Raw genomic sequence first — 18851 nt, 5'->3', positions numbered from 1 at the left:
GGAATGTAAATAGGATAGTAAACAGAAATGTAAAAATGAAATAGAAATAGCTCCATGAATGGGATTAAATTTCAGTAGAAATTTCAATAGGAATTTCAATAGGAATGTAAGTAGGATATTAAATAGAAATGTAAAAATTAAATAGAAATAGCTCTATATATAAGGCCAAATTTCAATAGAAATTTCAATAGAAATGTGAAATGAAATAGAAATTTCTCTATAAATAAAGCTAAATTTAAATAGAATATTAAATAGAAATGTAAAATGGACAGAGATCTTCCTCCTTTCCGAAATATAATTCCCTGTATCACTAAATAAACACCTAGACCACTAAAACAGAGAGAGAATTTTAAAATCTACTTTATTTATTGGACTAATCTGCACTATTTCCATCTGACTTCCAGTTTGGGCTCTGACACCTGCTGCTCTGCTAGAACACATAATCCATTTATTTTGTCAGAAGGTTCTGGAGAAGTTTCTAGATAGAAAATAAACGCAGGAAAAACCCCAACAAGAGTGAAATGCAGTGAAATGTGACTGTGATTTCAGTCTACAAAACCAGATTAAAGAAGAGGAGAAAGGAACCCACAGGGATCACCTAGTCCAGCACTCAAGTGAATGGCCTGGGCAGGGATTTTCCTCCTTTCCAAAATGTAATTCCCTGTAACACTAAGCACAACACCTAGACCACTGAAACAGAGAAAGAATTTAAAAATATACTTTATTTACTGGGCTAATCTGCAGTATTTCCATCTGGCTTCCAGTTTGGGGATTTTTTTGTCAACTGCTCTGCTAGAACATGGCATCAATTCATTTCTTTAGAAGGTTCTGGAGAGGTTTCTATGTAGAAAATAAATGCAGGGGAAACCCCAATAACAATGGAGCTGTAATTCCAGTCTACAAGACCAGAATAAAGAAGATGGAGATGATTTTGTTTTTTTAAAAACAATTTTTTCCAGAACAGACTCGACCAAGCCTGTGTGGGGGTGTGACATGGGCTGGCAGAGCAGGAGGACACTTGGGTCACTCCTTGTGCTCATGAGCCACATCCTGGTTAACCACAGCCCCATGAACCATAAACCTGGGTCACTGCTGCTCACCAGCAATTCCACCTGGCTTTTATTCCCTGCTCCTTCTGTCCCCTTTCCATCCAGCTTAAGTGGCTTTATCACTCCTGAGTTATTCATCATTTATGGGGCTGGTTAACAAGGGTTGGATTGGAGGGATTGGGAGTTAAATGTGGGGTTTGTGGGTATTCCTGGTTTGGGATGACAGCAGGGCCATAAACACCTCCTGGGTTTTATGTGTTATGGTACAGATTTTATTTCTAACGACACTTGCATAATACACCCAGGGTGTCTGCACAGACAGATTGCCCAAAACTGAGTCAGGCACAGAGGACCTGACCTCACTGGTGACTGGAAAAAGGGACCAAAACCCCCCGAAAGTCATCCTGAAACTCTGGCCTTGGGCTCTTGGGCTCTTGACTCTCTTGTTTGGGTGCCTCCAAAAGTCACACTGAACGTGTCACAGCAGTCCCAGCAAACCAGCAGCATGAGCTAACATCAAACTCCAAGAGCCTCTGGGTTCAACATTCCCATAAATTGATGGAAAACCACCCAGAAATGAGCTCAGGGCTGTGTGGATGGAAGCCAATCATTCTGGGCTCATCATGGGAGTCTTTGATGAGGATGAAAGGGGTTTTGGGGTGTAAGAGCCACTTCAGACCCTGTTTCTCTCTAGAACTATCCCTGGTGGCTCCTGATACAGGCACCTGATGAGCACAAGGATGGAATTCCCCAGAGTTGGGACAGGGTTTGACTTTGGAAACCCTTTCCACAGACATCAAGGTCTCACATGTGTGAGGGCACAGCCCAGGATTCACTGCTCCCATCAGCTTTTCCCTCCAAACCAGGCTAGGAAAAAATCTCTTGGGAATGTTTGTTATTGCAAGAGGTGTAAGGTCAGAGCCCTTCCAGAAAAAGCAATGGGAACAGGAGCAGTCCTGGCTGGAATACAAAGCTGAGGTTGGAAATGTTACCTGGACACTCTCTTGGGGGGTTTGGTAGAGACTGGACTTCAAAAGTGCCTTCAAGTGTCACTGATTTGGGAGCTGAAGTCATGGAATTCCAGAATCCCTGGTGCTGGCCCAGCCCTGCCAGCCCATGCAGTGCCAGCTGTGCCCCATGGGCACCTTGTCCCCAGCCCAGAGCACTCAGTGCCACCTGCAGGGGACACCTGCAGGGATGGGGACTCCATCACCTCAGATGGACTCTGAGTTGTCCCCACATTTATAGGAGATCCCTTGAGACTGGGCAAAAGTGAGAGAACTTCAGAGAACAAAGCACGAAGTTCATGAGGGAACGGCCTCAGGCTGGGCCAGGGCAGGCTCAGCTTGGCCAGCAGCAGCAATTTGCCCATGGCAAGGGAGCTCAGGCCTTGGCAGGGGCTGCCCAGGGAGCTTTGCAGTGCCCAGCCCTGCAGGTGTCCCCTGCAGGTGGCACTGAGTGCTCTGGGCTGGGGACAAGGTGCCCATGGGGCACAGCTGGCACTGCATGGGCTGGCAGGGCTGGGCCAGCCCTGGGGATTCCATGAAAAGGGAAGGCGACATTCCACAGAATTCCCAGAATCCCTGGGTTGGGAGAGACCTTCAAGACCATTGAGTCCAGCCCAGCCCCAACCCCTCAACTAAACCCTGGCACCCAGTGCCACACCCAGGCTTTGTTAAACACACCCATTTCAAGTGAGGGAAACCCATCCCTGGGTGTTTGTGCCCAGGGTGGTCTCCAGCATCCACCTCACCCTGCCTTGGCCAGCAGGAGCTGCAGGTGGATGTGGCCAGGAGCATGAATCACCCCAGCTGAGCATCTGGAGGTGCCCAAGAAGCACCTGGAGGTGGCACTGAGTGCTCTGGGCTGGGGACAAGGTGCCCATGGGGCACAGCTGGCACTGCATGGGCTGGCAGGGCTTTGCCAGCCCCAGGGATTCTGGAATTCTCTGCTATTGTCCCTTCAATCCAGGCCTCTCCATCATTCCACGATCGACCTCCAAGATCAAAGCCTCTGCCTGTGCCCTGCTCTGAAATCCAGGAATTTGGAGCCCCGTTCCAGGTCCATCCCCCCCCAGCAGGATCCCAGTGGTCTCCAGGACCTCCCTGCAGAGCTCTAGAGGGAGCAAGAGGCTCGTGAGCCCTTGGGAATGTCTGGGAGGAAGCAGGGGGAGAACAGGAATCCTGGGTGACAGCACGGTCACATGAAGCTCCTGTGTCCTGCCTGAGTCACCCCTGAGTGCTGTCACCATCAGCTGGGGCTGCAGGGGGGAGGAACACTTCTAATAAAAGTGGCTGCATGGGCAGAGGGAAAAGGGAGTGAGAAGTGTTGGGAAAAGAGACAGAATCTCTAATTAATCTCTGATTAATCTCCAATCTGCAGACATACAGATATACAACAGATATACAGGCTAGTCCAGTCAATAAAGTCTATTTTTTAATTCTCTCTCAGTTTTAGTGGTCTAGGTGTATTTATATAATAATAATAATTAATAATTTAGTGTATTTAATGATACAGGAGATTATATTTTGGAAAGAAGGAAGATCCCTGTCCAGACCCTAGATCCCTGTCCTTGAACCTCTCTATTTTTAATATTCTATTTTGATCCTTTGAAAAAGCCACTGAATCCATGGATAAAGGGTCATTCCACTGGAAACAGGAAAAAATGGAGTGAAACCTTCAGAAATTTGGCTCTGGAGGAGGGAGAAAAAGGCAAAGAGATGAGGTTGGTGTCATCACTGCCTTTTGCTTTTGGGCTTTGTTCTAATAAACCTTTGTGCTGTTAAATTTGGTTTGGTTGTTTGGGGTTTTTTTCTTTCTCTTTTTAAAAAATCATTACAGTAAATTATTAAAGAAAAAGAAGGGGAAAAAAAAAGAAGGAAAGCAGCCAAGAATGTCTGTGCTGACAAGGACAAAAGACATAGGTGGAAAACTATGAAATGTAAGGCCCAAATGCAACTCAAATGACATTAGAGACATTTCTATCCTATTAAGGAGAGAATTCCAGGTTCTAGGGAGAAACAGGATGATTTTATTTTGCAGGTCTTTTTATCCATTTTCTACCTTTTAGCCCCTTTGTACCACTATTAAACCACACTAAATGATCAATTTCCCCCATTTTTCTGGCTCCTCCCAGCATCTCCCTGGCTCTCAGCATTGAAGCCTCTCCAGGATGTCACCCACACATTCCATACCCATTTCCAAACGTCACCTCCCAGACACTGGGGCCAATTTTTTGCTGGTTCTTATCTCTGAGCCCTCCAAATCAGATCAATAAGTTGAAAATCACTTGACCCTTCATGAATTAACAGCTGCTCATCCTGGGAGTAAAAGGTTTTTTATGCAGGTGTTCAAAGCCTGCATGAAGCAGAATTCTCTGCTCAGGTGGTGGATTTTTTCTGCAGCCACCGGTGAGTTTGGCACAGAATAAAATTTTGCCTCTGATGTTTGATCTGGTGCTGTTTCATCAGAAAATAAAAAAACCAAAAAAACAACAAAATACAAAACTGAAACTGCAGCTGGAGCAAGAGGCACCAAAAAAAAAAAAAAAAAAAAAGAACATGATTTGTTTACCAGCAGCACCACAGATGCCACTGGATTTAAATATGAAATAAAGCTGTTATTCACCCCAGCTCTAGAGGATTTGTAAATTTGTAAATTGTCACCACCGCAGACCAACGGTCCAAACACCCAAATGAGGCTGGTGGCCGAAAAAGAATCCACCAGGGAGAGCTTAGAGCCTTTTCCAGGGCCTAAAGGAGCTCCAAAACAGCTGGAGAGGGACTTGGGCCAAGGGATGGAGGGGCAGGAATGGTTTGGGGTGGAGGAGGGCAGGGTTAGATGGGATTTTGGGAAGGAATTCCTCCCTGTGAGAGGGGGGCACGGAACAGTTGTGGCTGTTGCATCCCTGGCAGTGTCCAAGGCCAGCTTGGAGCAGCCTGGGACAGTGGCAGATGTCCCTGGGTGATTCTGGAGGTCCTTTCCAACACAAACCATTCCCTGACTCCAAGAGAAGTAAATCAGTGGCAGGGGGAAATGGAGCTGTTTGTGGATTTTATGGGGTTTGTTTTCAGGTTTAAGCACGTGTCAAACTGGAAATTTGGGAAATACAGCCCCTTCCCTCCTGCCAAAGCAGGATAAACCTGACCTTGGGAGTGTTTCAGTGGCAGATGGGACAGTGGCAGATGTCCCTGCCCATGGCACTGGGTGGTTTTTAAGGTCCTTCCCAACCCAAACCATTCCATAACTCCAAGAACTGCCCATGTGAATCGGTCACAGGGGGAAATGGAGCTGTTTGTGTATTTTATGGGATTTTTTTTCAGGTTTAAGCACGTGTCAAACTGGAAATTTGGGAGATTCACCTCCTTGCCTCCTGCCAAAGTAGGATAAACCTGACCTTGGGAGCATTTCTCACTCCAGGAAGCTCTCTCAGTGTTTACACAGCAGCTCCTTACCCAGATGAGATCTCCAGAGCTCTAAATCAAGAAATGTTTTGTTCTGGATTTCTACAGGGCCAAAAGGGGCCCTGCTGCAAACTGCAACCCCCAGGAATATTGGAATTTTTATTTCACAATAAAGGTGGAAAAGCAGCTCATTCCTACAGGAACATGGCTGGTCCTGGGTTTTCCTCTTCCTTTTCCTTTCCTTCCCAACTCCCAAATCCTGATTTTTTTCCCACAATAAAGCTGGAAAAGCAGCTCATCCCTGCAGGGACATGGATGGCCCTGGATTTCCCTTTTCCTTTCCTTCCCAGCTCCCAAATCCTGATTTTTTTACAATCTTTTTGGGAAAGTAGCTCATTCCTACATGAACATGGCTTTTCCATTTCCTTTCCTACACAGTTCCAAAATCCTGATTTTTTAAATGCAATAAGGTTGAAAAAGCAGCGTTTTCCTGCAGGGACATTGTTGGTGCTGGCTTTTACCTTTTCCTTTCCTCTCCAACTCCCAAATCCCAATTTTGTTCATAGTAAAGGTAGGAAAGTGGCTCATCCCTGCAGGGACATGGCTGGTCCTGGCTTTTCCCTTTTCCTTTCCTCTCCAACTCCCAAATCCTGATTTCTTTTCCACAATAAAGCTGGAAAAGCAGCTCATCCCTGCAGGGACATGGCTGGTCCTGGCTTTTCCCCTTCCCTTTCCTCCTTAGCTCCCTGCAGCACTCCAGACATGCCCTTCACACTCTTTTCCTCCCTTTCTCCACATTTTTTCCTGGCTAAAAATTCCAATTCTGGCCTGGAAAGCAGCAGAGCTGCTGTGACATTCCCAGAAGGTTTTGTCTTGGGGTGGAATCCTTTCAATTCTTTTGGTGAAATCAAAATAACAGTGCTCAGCCAAAATGCACCAATTATTTTGGCACTTTTAACCTCAGGCAACACAGGAATTACATTGAGCAACCCAAATTACATCACTGAAATCAAGGAATAGAGACATTGCCAGGCTCAGCAGGCACCCAGATTGAATTTGAATTTATCTGGGTGATAAGGGAAGTCCCTGTCACTCTTGGGGAGATTTTCCCTGATCATTTGCTTCTTTCAGAAGTCAAAAATATCATCCTGAGCTGCAGACATGAAATATTGACCCAGGCAGATGTGGGAGCTGCTACTACTCTCAGTGTTATTTTCCATTTGTTTGTTATCTCCATTATTTGTTGTTTTCCCATTGGTTGCTATTATTTTTGCTCGTTATATTTCCATTTGTTTATTTCTGGCTGTTCAAATCGATATAACCCAGGCCCTGAGTTTTGCTGCTACCTGGGATTTCAATTCCTTGGAGGAGAGGTGAAAAGGCTCCCAAAAAAATATTTGGGAGGAGTCTCAGGGAGATGCAGGTTCCATGGAAAGAGAAAAATCAGCATGGGCAGGAGGCTGGGGCTGCTACCTGGGGTAGCAAGGGGTGAAAAGACTCTGGGGGATCCTCAGAGGAGTTTGAAGTGGATGCCAGGATACCAAAAAAGCACAAATATCTTGGGAAGCTCCCCTGGAGGAGTCTGGGGCTGCTGCCTGAAATCTCAGCTCCCTCAAGGAGGTGGGAGGGAGGTTCCAAAATCACTTTTCCCCTCTTTTCTTGTGCTGCAGTGGCACCAACAATCCCACCCTTCCCTCAGAGAAAGGATGGGACGAGCACCCAGCATGCCAAAAGGTGCCAGTGCCAATTTCAAACCACATTTCTGCCCCAGAGCTGCTTTTTGGAGCAGGCAGCACCTGCAGCATCTCACCTGGAGCCCTCAGAAGCTCCCCCTGGCACAACAGGCTGGGAAACCTTGCAAGGGTGGCACTGAGCTCACTGAAACAGCCACAGTTTTCCTGTCTTTGGGGGGTTTTTTTGGGGAGGGGAGATGTTTACACTGAAATGTGACAATTTGTGTGCAGCCAGTTTCACTTCTGTGCTGCTGAGGGGTTTCACTTCCCCAGGCCCTGGGCTGGGGTGGTGACACCATCCTGCCCTGCCAGCCTGGCACGTGTGGAAAAGGACAGCTGGTGGCACCTGATGGCACTCCTGTCCTCCAGCAGCTTGGATGTGATGGGAATTCCTTGGAAAAGTTCGTGGATTTCACATAAAACAGGAGTTTTACAGCTGAATTCCTGCTCTCCCTCTCCCAGGCTGCTGCTTCTGCCTCCTTGGTGTGATTTCTCCACACAAAAGAGGAGAGGCCACAAAAGCTCAGTTTGTGCTTAGAGAATGAAAATATGTGGCTGTTGAGTTGCATGGGTAGGAAAGGGTTGTGGCCATTGATCAGGGAGGAGCTGAAGTAGGAAAATACCTGAGAATCTGGGAGAGGTTGGAAATAAAAGAGGCCATAAAAAAGAGGAGGCCTATGAAGGGAGCGTGTCCTACAAGAGAATCCCAGAATGGTTTGGGGTGGAGGAACCTTAAAGATCATCTCATCCCCACCCCTGCCATGGCAGGGACACCTCCCACTGTCCCAGGTGCTCCAATGTCCCCAGTGTCCAACCTGGCCTTGGGCACTGCCAGGGATCCAGGGACACCCTGTGCCAGGGCCTGCCCACCCTGCCAGGGAGGAAATTGTTCCTAATATCTGCTCTAAACCTGTGATTTTTCAGTGTGAAGCCATTCCCTGGGTGCTGTCCCTGCATGCCCTGGAAATTGTCTCTCTCCAGCTTTCCTGGGGCTCCTGCAGGCCCTGCAAGGCCACCCTGAGCTCAGCCCAAAGCTTCTCCTGTGCAGGTGAACAATCCCAGCTGTGCCAGCCTTTCCTCCCAGCAGAGCTGCTCCATCCCTCTGCTCATCCTGGAGCCTCCTCTGGGCTCTCTGCAGCAGCTCCAGCTCCTCCCAGGGCTGGGCCCAGGCCTGGGGCAGCTCTGCAGGTGGGAAATCACCTGAGACAGGGGCACAGGGACACAAAAGCCACCCAAGGGTGACACCCAGGAGCTGACACAGCCACCAGTCACCTCTGGCAGCCCCAAACATTGACCCCCAGGAATGCCCTGGGTGCTGATGGCCAATTCCAGAGTGGGTTTCCAGCTCTGGGAGGAATTTGGCTGCCAGGAGCCTCATTTGTGGCTCAGCACGCTGAGCTCCTGTGGAAATCCCGGCTTTGGGGCTTTGTGGTGGCTCCTGGGGATGTGTCTGTGCACCAGAGTGACACCAACCTCTGCTGAATGGGATTTTTATCCTCAAAAACAACCTCAGTGACCTGTTGGAGCTGAATTTTTGTGGTGGGATGCTGCCTGGGACTGCAAGCCTGCAGATCAAGTTTCCAAAATGGATTAAAACACGAAATGCACGGAGCAGGGAGGGGGCAAGGAAGAACATTGAATGGAAAAGCCAAGCAGCCTCTACCTCTGAGTGGAGCTGCTGCAGTAACCAGCAGAAAATTCTGATGAATTTGGGTGGGGACAATAATTACAGCCCAGCAGGAATGAAGGGCTTGGGGTGCCTGGCCCCTGCACAAGTGGCAGCACAAGGAGATCTCAGCTGCAGCCCTTAGAAACAATAATTGTTCTTAAAATATCTGAAGGCTTGAATTAGAGATACTCAGTTTCCACAAAGATCATGGTTGAGCACACACATTTGGACAGAATGGAGTTATTTTTTCCCCCAAAAATGGCTCTAATGGAAGTTTCTGCTGCTTCTGTGCATGGGCTCCCCAAAACCTGAATCTTTGCTTCCAAGCTGTGATCTAAACATCAGGGAATTTTGGGTTTTTTTCCTCAAAATAATTTTTGTTTTAAATAAAGTGCTCTTCTGGGGCAGAGCTTGGGCTGCTTGCAGAATGCTCAGAAATGAGCTGACCTCCACAAAGTGCATCCCACAAACTGTCCTGACTGCTGTGTCACTGCTGAGGAGTTCAGGGAAAGGGAAAAACAGGAAGAGCAGGTGGAAAGGACAGTTCAGGATGAAATGGCTCCACTGCAAAGCTTCTCCCACCTTCTCACTGAAAATACCTTGGGATCCTTAAGCTTAATGATAGTCCTGAGCCCAGCTTTAATTTCAGACCATTCATCAGCTTTTTGAGGTAGAAATTATCGCCCAGACTTTATAGGGATGACAGAGACACGGAGAGGTTAAGGCCCAGGTTCACGAGCGGATTTATCCCTCTGAAGTGGGATTAAATCCCAAATTACAGCTCTCAGCTCTCCCCTTCCCCCAGCCCAGGGGGATTTCTGGGGAAATCCCTGAAAAACAGCCCCAAAGCCTTGAGACCTCAGCCCAGGCCCTCAGGAGGGGCAGCTGGCCTTGACCTGCAGCCTCTGTCCCCTCCACTCTTCTCCAAGGAATGGAGAGAGACAATTTCCAGGGGATGGAGAGACAGGACATAGGGAAGAGCTTCAAACTGAAAGAAGGAAGGCTTCTATTGGGTATTAGGAAGGAATTGTTCCCTGTGATGTTAATGAGGGACTGGGATAGAGTTCCCAGAGCTGTGGCTGCCCCTGGATCCCTGGCAGTGCCCAAGGCCAGGCTGGACACTGGGGACAGTGGGAGGTGTCCCTGCCATGGCTGGGGTGGCACTGGATGATCCCTAAAACCCCTCCCAACCCAAACCACTCTGGGATTCTGGGATTCTCTGGCTGCTTTTCTGTTTCAACCTGTGATTTCTTCTCCCCTCTGAGCACTTTTCCCATCCTTTGCCCAATCCTCACACCAGACAAACATCACACCATGGGTGTTGTGGTTTCGGCCCATCCCATTCCTGGCCTGGTGCATTGTCCTGTGAACTTGGGAAAACCCCTTGGAGACCTGGATTTTGCCTCAGTCCCTCTCCCTTTGGCAGTGCCAGGACCCAGGGAATGGCTCCCAGTGCCAGAGGGCAGAGATGGATGGGATCTTGGGAAGAAATCCTTCCCTGGGAAGGTGGGGATGCCCAGAGCAGCTGTGGCTACTCCTGGGTCCCTGGCAGTGCCCAGGGCCAGGCTGGATGTGATTCTGAACAACCTAGGACAGGAAGAATTGTCCCTGCACATGGCAGCAGGGTTGGAATGAGGTGATCTTTATGGTGCCTTCCTTCCCACCCCATTCCATGGTTCCATGGCAGGAGCTGGGAACAAACCCTGGGCACGGCTGCAGGCAGAGGCTGCAGCTGCAGGGAGCAGGGAAGGTGTGGATTCCCTGGAAGAGCAACAACGCCCAGTCTGGGCAGGAAAGGCAAGGAACCCTTCCACCACCAACAGGGCTGTTCCTGCAGTGAGGAGTTCACAGAGTCACAGAATTCCCAGAATTCCCAGAATGACCAGGTTGGAAGAGACTTTCAAGATCATAGAGTCCAGCCCAGCCCCAACCCCTCAACTGAACCCTGGCACCCAGTGCCACATCCAGGCTTTGTTCAACACACCCAGGCATGGGGACTCCACCACCTCCCTGGGCAGCCATTCCAGAACTTTCTCACCCTTGCTGGAAAAACCTTTTCCCTGCTCTCCAGCCTGGATTTCCCTTGGAGCAGCTGGAGGCTGTGTGCTCTGGTTGTGTCAGTGCTGCTGCAGAAAGAGCCCAGGGCCAGCTGAGCACAGGCACCTTTCAGGAGCTGTGCAGAGTGAGGAGGGCAGCCCTGAATTGCACCTGAAGCAGATCAGATCAATCCCAACCTGAGCATTTCCCCAGGAGCTCTCTGAGCCCAGCAGCTGCCCTGGGGCTGTTTCCTCAGAGCTGATTTGCTTGGAGCAAGGAGTCTCTGTGCTGCCATCCCACTAATGCAGCTCCCATCGATCCCAGAGCTCGGAAAAGCCCCGGGGTCACTCGATGGATATCTGGGAGGGGGATAAGCTGCCATTACCGACCTGGAAGCTGCCAACTTCCAGCTCTGTCCCCTTGGAGGTGAGCAGGGCTTTGTGCACTAAGTCCAGCCTGTGGAAAATCTGTGGCTTTGCCAAAGCTTTTCCTTCAGTTCCTCCCTAAATTTCAGGGAACTGATGTGAGCACACAGGTCCAAGCACCGCCCTGCTGGAGAGCTCTGATGGCACTGAGCCCTCCAGGCAGCTCCTTCCCTCTCCAGAAACTCCTCCCCACACACCTTCAGTGGGAAAAGGCAACAGGAATTTAGGATCCTTCCCTGCATCATTTTCTGAGCCCCAGACCTGCCCTGGTGCTAAAGGTTTGCACAGAATTCCCACCCTGTGCCCAGAGGCTGCAGCTCTCCAAGGGGACTCCCAGAAATATCATCCAGAGATGAATGGAATAATGATTTGGAGAGGCTGGGAAAACTCTGTGGACATAATATGGTGGGAAAAACACTGGGGAGCAGGATGGGGGCAAAAAAGGTGGAGAGATGCAGCGTTAAGATAATAAAAAATTATTTTAAAAGTCTATTTTTAATACTTTTTCCTGCTCCTAAAGAGTTTTTGGAAGGGAACAGAGACTGATTCAGCCGGATGAGGGTTTATGCACATGACTGTGCTGGAAAAGACTTTCCTGACAGCGATTGTGAGCCACTGATTTGCAGCATCCTCACTCCTGCTCAAGTTCTCTGGCCAACCCTAAGCCTGATTTATCTCCCAGCAGGATTTTATTTTGGTGACAAAATAGCAGCTCTTATTGGAGTTGGGATATGGGGACACACACACCCACAAAAATCAGTAGTTTTTGACCAGAACTCCAGGAGTTCTGATGGGTGGCACCAAAAGCCAAACAGCAAAATAAAAACCAATTTGAAAACAAATATAAAACCAACAAGAGAAAAGCTGCAGGGCAAACAGATCTCACGAAACTATGTAACCTTTTCATCTAGAGAGGTACTTTGTTTTCCCTAAACAACATTCTGGCAAGCCCTTTTATCAGGGCAAAAAAAAAATAATTTGGGAAAACGCTCCGAGCGTGGCGTCTGCCTCATCCTCGCCGCTGCAAAAATGTGCAAGCGGGGCTGAGCAGAACCAAAAAATAGATTTATTGTTATTGGACTGAGGGCAGTGGTTCAGCACTTGGCATGGCCCCTGTTTACAGCAGGAATGCTCCCGGAGACAGGAAGCTCTCCGAGCCCTCTGCCGTTATTTTTCTCCTGTTGACGCGCTCGGAGCGGGAGTTTATTCGCCCCGATGAAATTTTTAGTAACCAGGCAGAGAGGGGTTTTGGGGAGCTGGCAGAGCCATTGTAGGCATGCTCAGCCTTGTCCCTTGGGGTGGTTTCTGGGATTCCAAGCCCTGTGAGCAGCAGCATCATCCATGGGGTTGATTTCACAGTCGTGGATTCCCAGATTCAGCTGCTCGGAGCGAGGGAGCTCCTTGGGCACTGGGAAAAGCTTCTCCCCTCCTTTCCTCCTGGCACTGAGGTTTCCAGACCATTGGAGGGCTGGGTTTGCTGCTCTGCCTCATCCCTCAGGATGGTTTTTGGGAGTCCAACCCCCATACAGAGCAGCATCATCCATGGGGTTAATTCCTCAATCAGGAATTCCTAAATCTGGCTGCTCGGAGCAAGCCCAAGGCACCTCAGCTACTGGGAAAGGATTTTCCTCTCTTCTCCTGCCACTACATCCCTGCTGAGTTTTTTATCCCTTTGGAGGGCTGGGTTTGCTGCTCAGCCTTATCCCTCAGAATGGTTTTTGGAAGTCCAACTCCCATATTGAGCAGCATCATCCATGGGGTTAATTCCTCAATCAGGAATTTCTGAATCCAGCTGCTCGGAGCAAGCCCAAGGCACCTCAGCTACTGGGAAAGGATTTTCCTCTCTTCTCCTGCCACCACATCCCTGCTGAGGTTTTTATCCCTTTGGAGGGCTGGGTTTGCTGCTCAGCCTCATCCCAGAGAATGTTTTTTGGGAGTCCAAGCCCTGTGAGGAGCAGCATCATCCATGGGGTTAATTCCTCAATTGGAAATTCATATCCCTGGCTGCTCAGAGTGAGAGTGCCCAAGGAACCCTGGGCGCTTGGAGAGGCTTTTCCTCTCCCTTCTCCTGCCATCACATCCCTGCCAAGGGCCAGCCTGGATGGTTTTTGGGAGTCCAGCCCTTGTGAGGAGCAGCACCATCCATGGGTTAATTCCACAACTGGACATGTGCACAACCCAAGCTGCTCAGAGCAAGCCCAAAGCACCCCGGGCACTGGGAAAGGCTTTTCCTCTCCTTCCTTCCCTCCTTCCATTACTTCCCTGCCAAGGTTTCCATCCCCTTGCAGGGCTGGGTTTGCTGCTCAGCCTCACTGGGATTGCATGGAAATCTTGGCTCAAATTAATGATGCAACCAAGCCACCCTAAATCACTTCAAAAGAAATGTATCACTCCTGGCCGCTGGTTTTTAGGGGAAAATTCACCATTCAGAACAGAATGGAGGGGGAAGAGTCCTTGGAGAAGAGTCATGGAAGCACAAAGAGCCTCTAACACACGCCCAGGGCACTGCCCCTTCCTTTCACTGAGTCATGAAATCATGGAAGGGTTTGGGATTGGAGGCAACAATAAAGCTCATCCAGTGACACCTTCCATTGTCCCAGGCTGCTCCAACCTGGCCTTGGACACTTCCAGGGATCCAGGGGCAGCCACAGCTTCTCTGGGAAATCCGTTCCAGCCCCTCCCCACCCTCATGGGGAAGAATTTCTTCCCAATATCCAAAGAAAATTCCAATCCCCATTCCCTTCCACTGGCTGTAGCATCCTGCAAATGCCACATCCTTATCAATCCAAACTCCAAATAAATATTTGATTTTAAACTCTGTCAATTGACCCTTTTTTTCCCTGTTGATTGCTGATGGATTTCTCCTATTTTCATCCCATCTGGCAAACTCTGCTTGTTGTGACTCCAGGATCTGATCCCACGTCCCCTGCAGCATTCCAAAGGCTTGGATCAGAACCTGGACGCCTGCTTAATACTGGTTTTACGACCCTGCTGAAGGGCAGCATCCTCTGTTTTGCACATACTTTTATAATTTTGAGTGCATTTCAGTCAAAAAAATAAAATCCATTTCAACCAAGTGCTCAAATAACGCAGCCTGCACAGAAGGAGCAAAATTTTGGCTTGGGAAGACCAATAAAAATAATTGGATTTGGAATACTGGTCAGTAATTTTTGGAGTTTGAGTTATTTTTGAGATTTTTGTCTTAGAGTGATTTTTTTTTTTTCCCCCTGGGAATGATATCCAGAGGGAAGAGTCTTGAGGGCAGAAATTGTGTTTAGTAAAATCTCTCGTGTTCTACAAAGCTACACCTGCTTTGGCTCCGTGGAAATTGAAAAACACCACAAAATTTACTCCAATTCCTCTAATCCTGGGCAAATATCTGTATGGATTTAATTTTCCATCCTTTCCAAGGTGCAGTTTTTAAAACTCTCCTGGAGCTGCAACTCTCAGGTTTAGATTGAGATCTCCTGCAGCAAGCCAAGACACTTCTCCATTAGCTACTCTTAGGATAACCCATTAATAATCATTTTCATCTGGAAAACATGTTTATTTGCTGGGATTTTTGGAATCTTACATCCTCCAAAGAAGATAGGAACCGGGATTAATGATTCCATGAGGAAAATATGTCATGTTCCCCAAGCCACAGAGCTTTCCCTCTCCAAAATAACTATTTATTTTTCATTTTAGCCAATGAACTTCTACAATGACAGGCTTTTTGCATCAGATCCATTTCATCAGAGTGACCTAAACCGGTTCTTTATCCCCTAAAAAAACAGGGATACGTTGCAGCAGGAGCAGTTGGAAGCTCGGAATGTTCGCGAAAAAGGGGGGGGAAAAATCAAGATTAATTTTGTTTTAAGCAGGTAATCAGGCCAAGGGGGGAAGCTGAGATTGGCTGGAGTTTTAAAAGGACATTTTTCTTCCCGAAATGACTCCCGAGCCAGACGGGCAGGTTTGCCCAGCAGCATTCTCCAACTGAGGGCTGAGGAATCGGAGCCTTGGATCCCAGCCAAATCCAATGGAAATCCCTTTGGTTGAGGAAGAAAAAGCCAAATTGCTTTTCTACCACATCTCCAGGTTTTGGGTGACCTGTGACAGTCTCACTTCTATTTTTGGTGTGAAACAAAACAAATGTTTTGGGTTTTTAGCTCTAAGCAAGGCTGAGCAGCATGGGGCAAACTCAGTGTTGGGCACGGAACAAGGCTGAAGCTTTGGCTGATATTTTGATATTTGGTGCTAAATATTGATGAGGGGAAATCAGCCCCCAGATCAGGGGGATTCACTGTGACCCCCCCAAAATCAGGAGGAAAACATGGAAAATAATCTTTGATACAGACTATCTTGCTGCATTGCATGGAAGAAACTGAAATTATTTATGAAGTGTGTCAAGAATGGGAATTTCCTCCTCAGAAGGGACAGAGCTGTGGCTGCTGAGGGGATTTTAATGGGGATTCTGATGATCACCACTCAAAACCATTCCTGATTCTCCATCAGGGATTTAGAGAGAGGATTTTCAATCCCCCGAGGGACAGAAGGAGCCTCCACCGTGGCCTGAACCGAGGTGAACTCTCAGTCCCTGCTCGCACAACGCCCCTGGCACTGCATTATCACCGGTGGCACTGAGCTGATCCCAGCTCAAATATTCCACGGCAAACAAAGTCGGGGTTCATTTTCCTGCAGCCAAGTATCAAAGGCAGCAGAGCCCTTTGAAGCAGCCACCTTCTGCTGCAGGCTTTGTGCAAATGCCGCAGAACAGCAGCTCCCAAATCCCGCACAAAGGCAAACAATCCCCACCTTTGGAAAACAATCCCCTGGCGGAGGAGTAAACAAAAGCATCCATTAGTCACCGCCCCAAAGATGGGCAGGTGAGGATGTTGAACCTGGGAGCCTGACTAAGAGCACGCAGCGTTCCCACATCCCTCCACTTAAAGGATCCTCAGCACCCGGCTCTGGATAGCACACCTGGAAAGCCCAGGCTGGCGTGTGAGCGGCTAAAGGAGCAGGGAAAGGGGTCCCTGCTCCCAAGAAATAGGGCCTGCTGTGTCCCAGCCGCTGGATTTTGACCTTGAGGCTCCCCCAGTTGCCTGTTATGATTTCCAGCCTCATTACCATGGCCAGGAACTGAACTACAGGTTTGTTTTTATGAGCTTCTCCAGCACTCTGCCAGCTATTCATTTGAATCTTCTAAACAGTCAGCTCTGAATCATAATGCAAATTCCATTTACTGAAAAGGTGGTACCTTTAATATTCCAAATGACCACGTTTAATGACTGATACTTTTAGACATTACAGCATCTCTCATGTTTTCAGTAAATGGATATAATTTGCTCTGCATTACCCTATTATTATTCCTCGCTGGCATTACAAGGCGACGTTCTCAGCTGCGGGTGTTTTCCATTTGAAGGCGGCCCAAACAACACAATTTGAGAGGCAGCTGCCTCTGTACCCTCAGCTAAAAACGCTGCAGGACCCAGAGGAAAACTGGATGGGGATTTTATTCCTAAAATGTATTTAGTGCTCCGTCAGGGCTGCGCTGCTGCGGCGTTGTGGCGCTGTTTGTGTTGGAGGGGTGTCCACGGGTGCTTTTCACTTCAAAGGAGAGGAAAGGCTGTTGTGTATAATCAGGAGAACTTCCTCGCTCTCCAGCCTGACACATCTCCCATTTGGAATAAAAGCCAGAAGTGGGTCAGCTTTGGGACTCTCCTGAAAATCAGGAATCCCTGTGTGGGACCAGGTCACGGCTCGGGTGTCGCATGGGAACAGAGGGAAGGGAAAGTGGTGAGGAAGGGGCAGCAGCCCCTGACTTCTGAGGGAGACCAGAGCACAAATTGCTCCAAAATGAGACCTCCCGAAGTTCAGGAGGTGCTGCCCTGTCACTAAATTGTCCTGGAATAACGCCGGAATACCGCAATGCCCCATTCCAATTTTGGAGACAAATTAAAGAGAAGGAAAATACATAATAAAACACCACCTGAATTCACATTGGAAATGTGACGGATTTTCATCCCTGACCTTAAAAAAAAGAGAGAAGCTGCTCCTTCTCCTGAGCTTTTTCTGAGCCCCAACTCGCTGGCTTCTCTTTGGGGGTTTGACCCAACCTCCCTGAAGTCCCCTCACCATTCCATTGGTTTATTTTAAGTGCTTCTCTTGGAATTGATGTGATTTAGGATTAAGGAGTGAAGTTTTAAAGGATATCCTGCTGATTATTTTGGGATGAAGCTTTGTGCACCTGCCCACTCACGGGCAACACGTCAGGTGCTATTGGCAGCTTCCTAATATTTTTATGTAGTCCACTCTAAGTCAGCTTCAACTCTTATTTGTTATTTATGCTCCAAAAGCCTTTTTATTTCTACCAGTAACTACTGATTGTAGCAGAAATAAATCAGAGTTTGAACCCCTCTGCCCTGCCTGGTCTCTCCATATTTCAGGAGACATCAACTGCTGTGACTGTTGAATTTTGAGAGGCATAAAGGTCAGAGAAAGAGCCTTCAGCAGGTCAGGAACCTGCAAAATTTTTACATCTAAATGGGAATTATTTGCATTTTTAGCCTGACTCTCTCTGTTGCAAAACTCAGTTTTTGCAGAGAGTGCTGGGAGCCCCGAGATGACCACAAGCTGAAAATTCTCATTTTAAACTGAAAATCTGCCACTTAAACCTAACCACGGGTAACATCGTGCTGCCTAAATTAGCAAGGGCGGCTTCCAGAGTCAACATACCACTCTCTGGATGGGTTTGGATATTTTGCTTCCCAATGGGATTTCACCGCTTAAAAATCAACGCGACACGGAAAACCAGGCGGAAACGCGGAAACCCATCCCGCGCCTCTGGGACGGAACTGTGCTGGATTTTCCAGCATTCCCTGGTGGATAACAACTCCCAGCTCCTGTCCAGGGGCAGGAGCTGGAGATGCTGGAGCCCCCCGTACCTCTGCCGCTCCTGCCCACGAAGCGCAGGTCGTTGAAGCGCGCCACCTGGTTCTTCATGGCGGCCGTGGCGTTGCGCAGCTCCGCCGAGTAATTCTCGTCATTCCCGGCCATCACCGTCACCAGGGTCCCGTCGGGGACGTCCCCCAGGGCCACCACCTGCGCCGGCAAGAGCAGAACCCTCAGTTCACTTTGCTTCATTCAGAGGTCAAAGCAGGGGGAAGAAGCCGCGGTGAAAATCTGGGTGGGCCCAGCGGGCGTTGGGAATCATTCCTGGTCTGCCGGGATGGGAATTCTCTCCTTCCCCCCAAGTGTTGGCGCCTTTGTTATTCTCTAATCAAGGATTTTCAATTTGGTTAGAGAATTTGAGCTCTGAAATTATAAATTCCACACCTGCACGCTGCTAAATGGTAGCGTGGTGGTTGATTTGTTGCTGCACTAAAGCGTTTTCCAACCTGGATAAAAAATTCTTTTTCCCCTGGAGAAAAATTTCCAGGGAAACTCCAGGAAATTTCCTGGAGAACCAAAGCTCTTAAGATACTGAGTTTTTAAAATATCATTATATTACCGTACCTTATATTCTTTAAAATATCATTATATTACCATAACTT

At 48.4% G+C, this 18851-nt stretch overlaps 1 protein-coding gene across 2 annotated transcripts in view; it reads right to left on the bottom strand.

The window, feature by feature from the left end:
* Positions 1 to 18851, bottom strand: part of RUNX1 (RUNX family transcription factor 1) — a 181024-nt gene that overhangs the window by 65869 nt on the left and 96304 nt on the right. For both annotated transcript variants that reach the window (XM_071430133.1, XM_071430132.1), the window contains one exon: positions 18243 to 18399. In XM_071430133.1, coding sequence (XP_071286234.1) covers positions 18243 to 18399 — 157 coding nt within the window. The remainder of the gene's footprint in view (positions 1 to 18242; positions 18400 to 18851) is intronic.

This window comes from Agelaius tricolor, unplaced genomic scaffold (genome assembly GCF_023055355.1).
Source record: "Agelaius tricolor isolate 1412-34295 unplaced genomic scaffold, bAgeTri1.0.p SCAF_7, whole genome shotgun sequence".
NCBI classification, from domain to species: domain Eukaryota; kingdom Metazoa; phylum Chordata; class Aves; order Passeriformes; family Icteridae; genus Agelaius; species Agelaius tricolor.
This window is presented reverse-complemented; position numbering and strand designations above follow the sequence as displayed.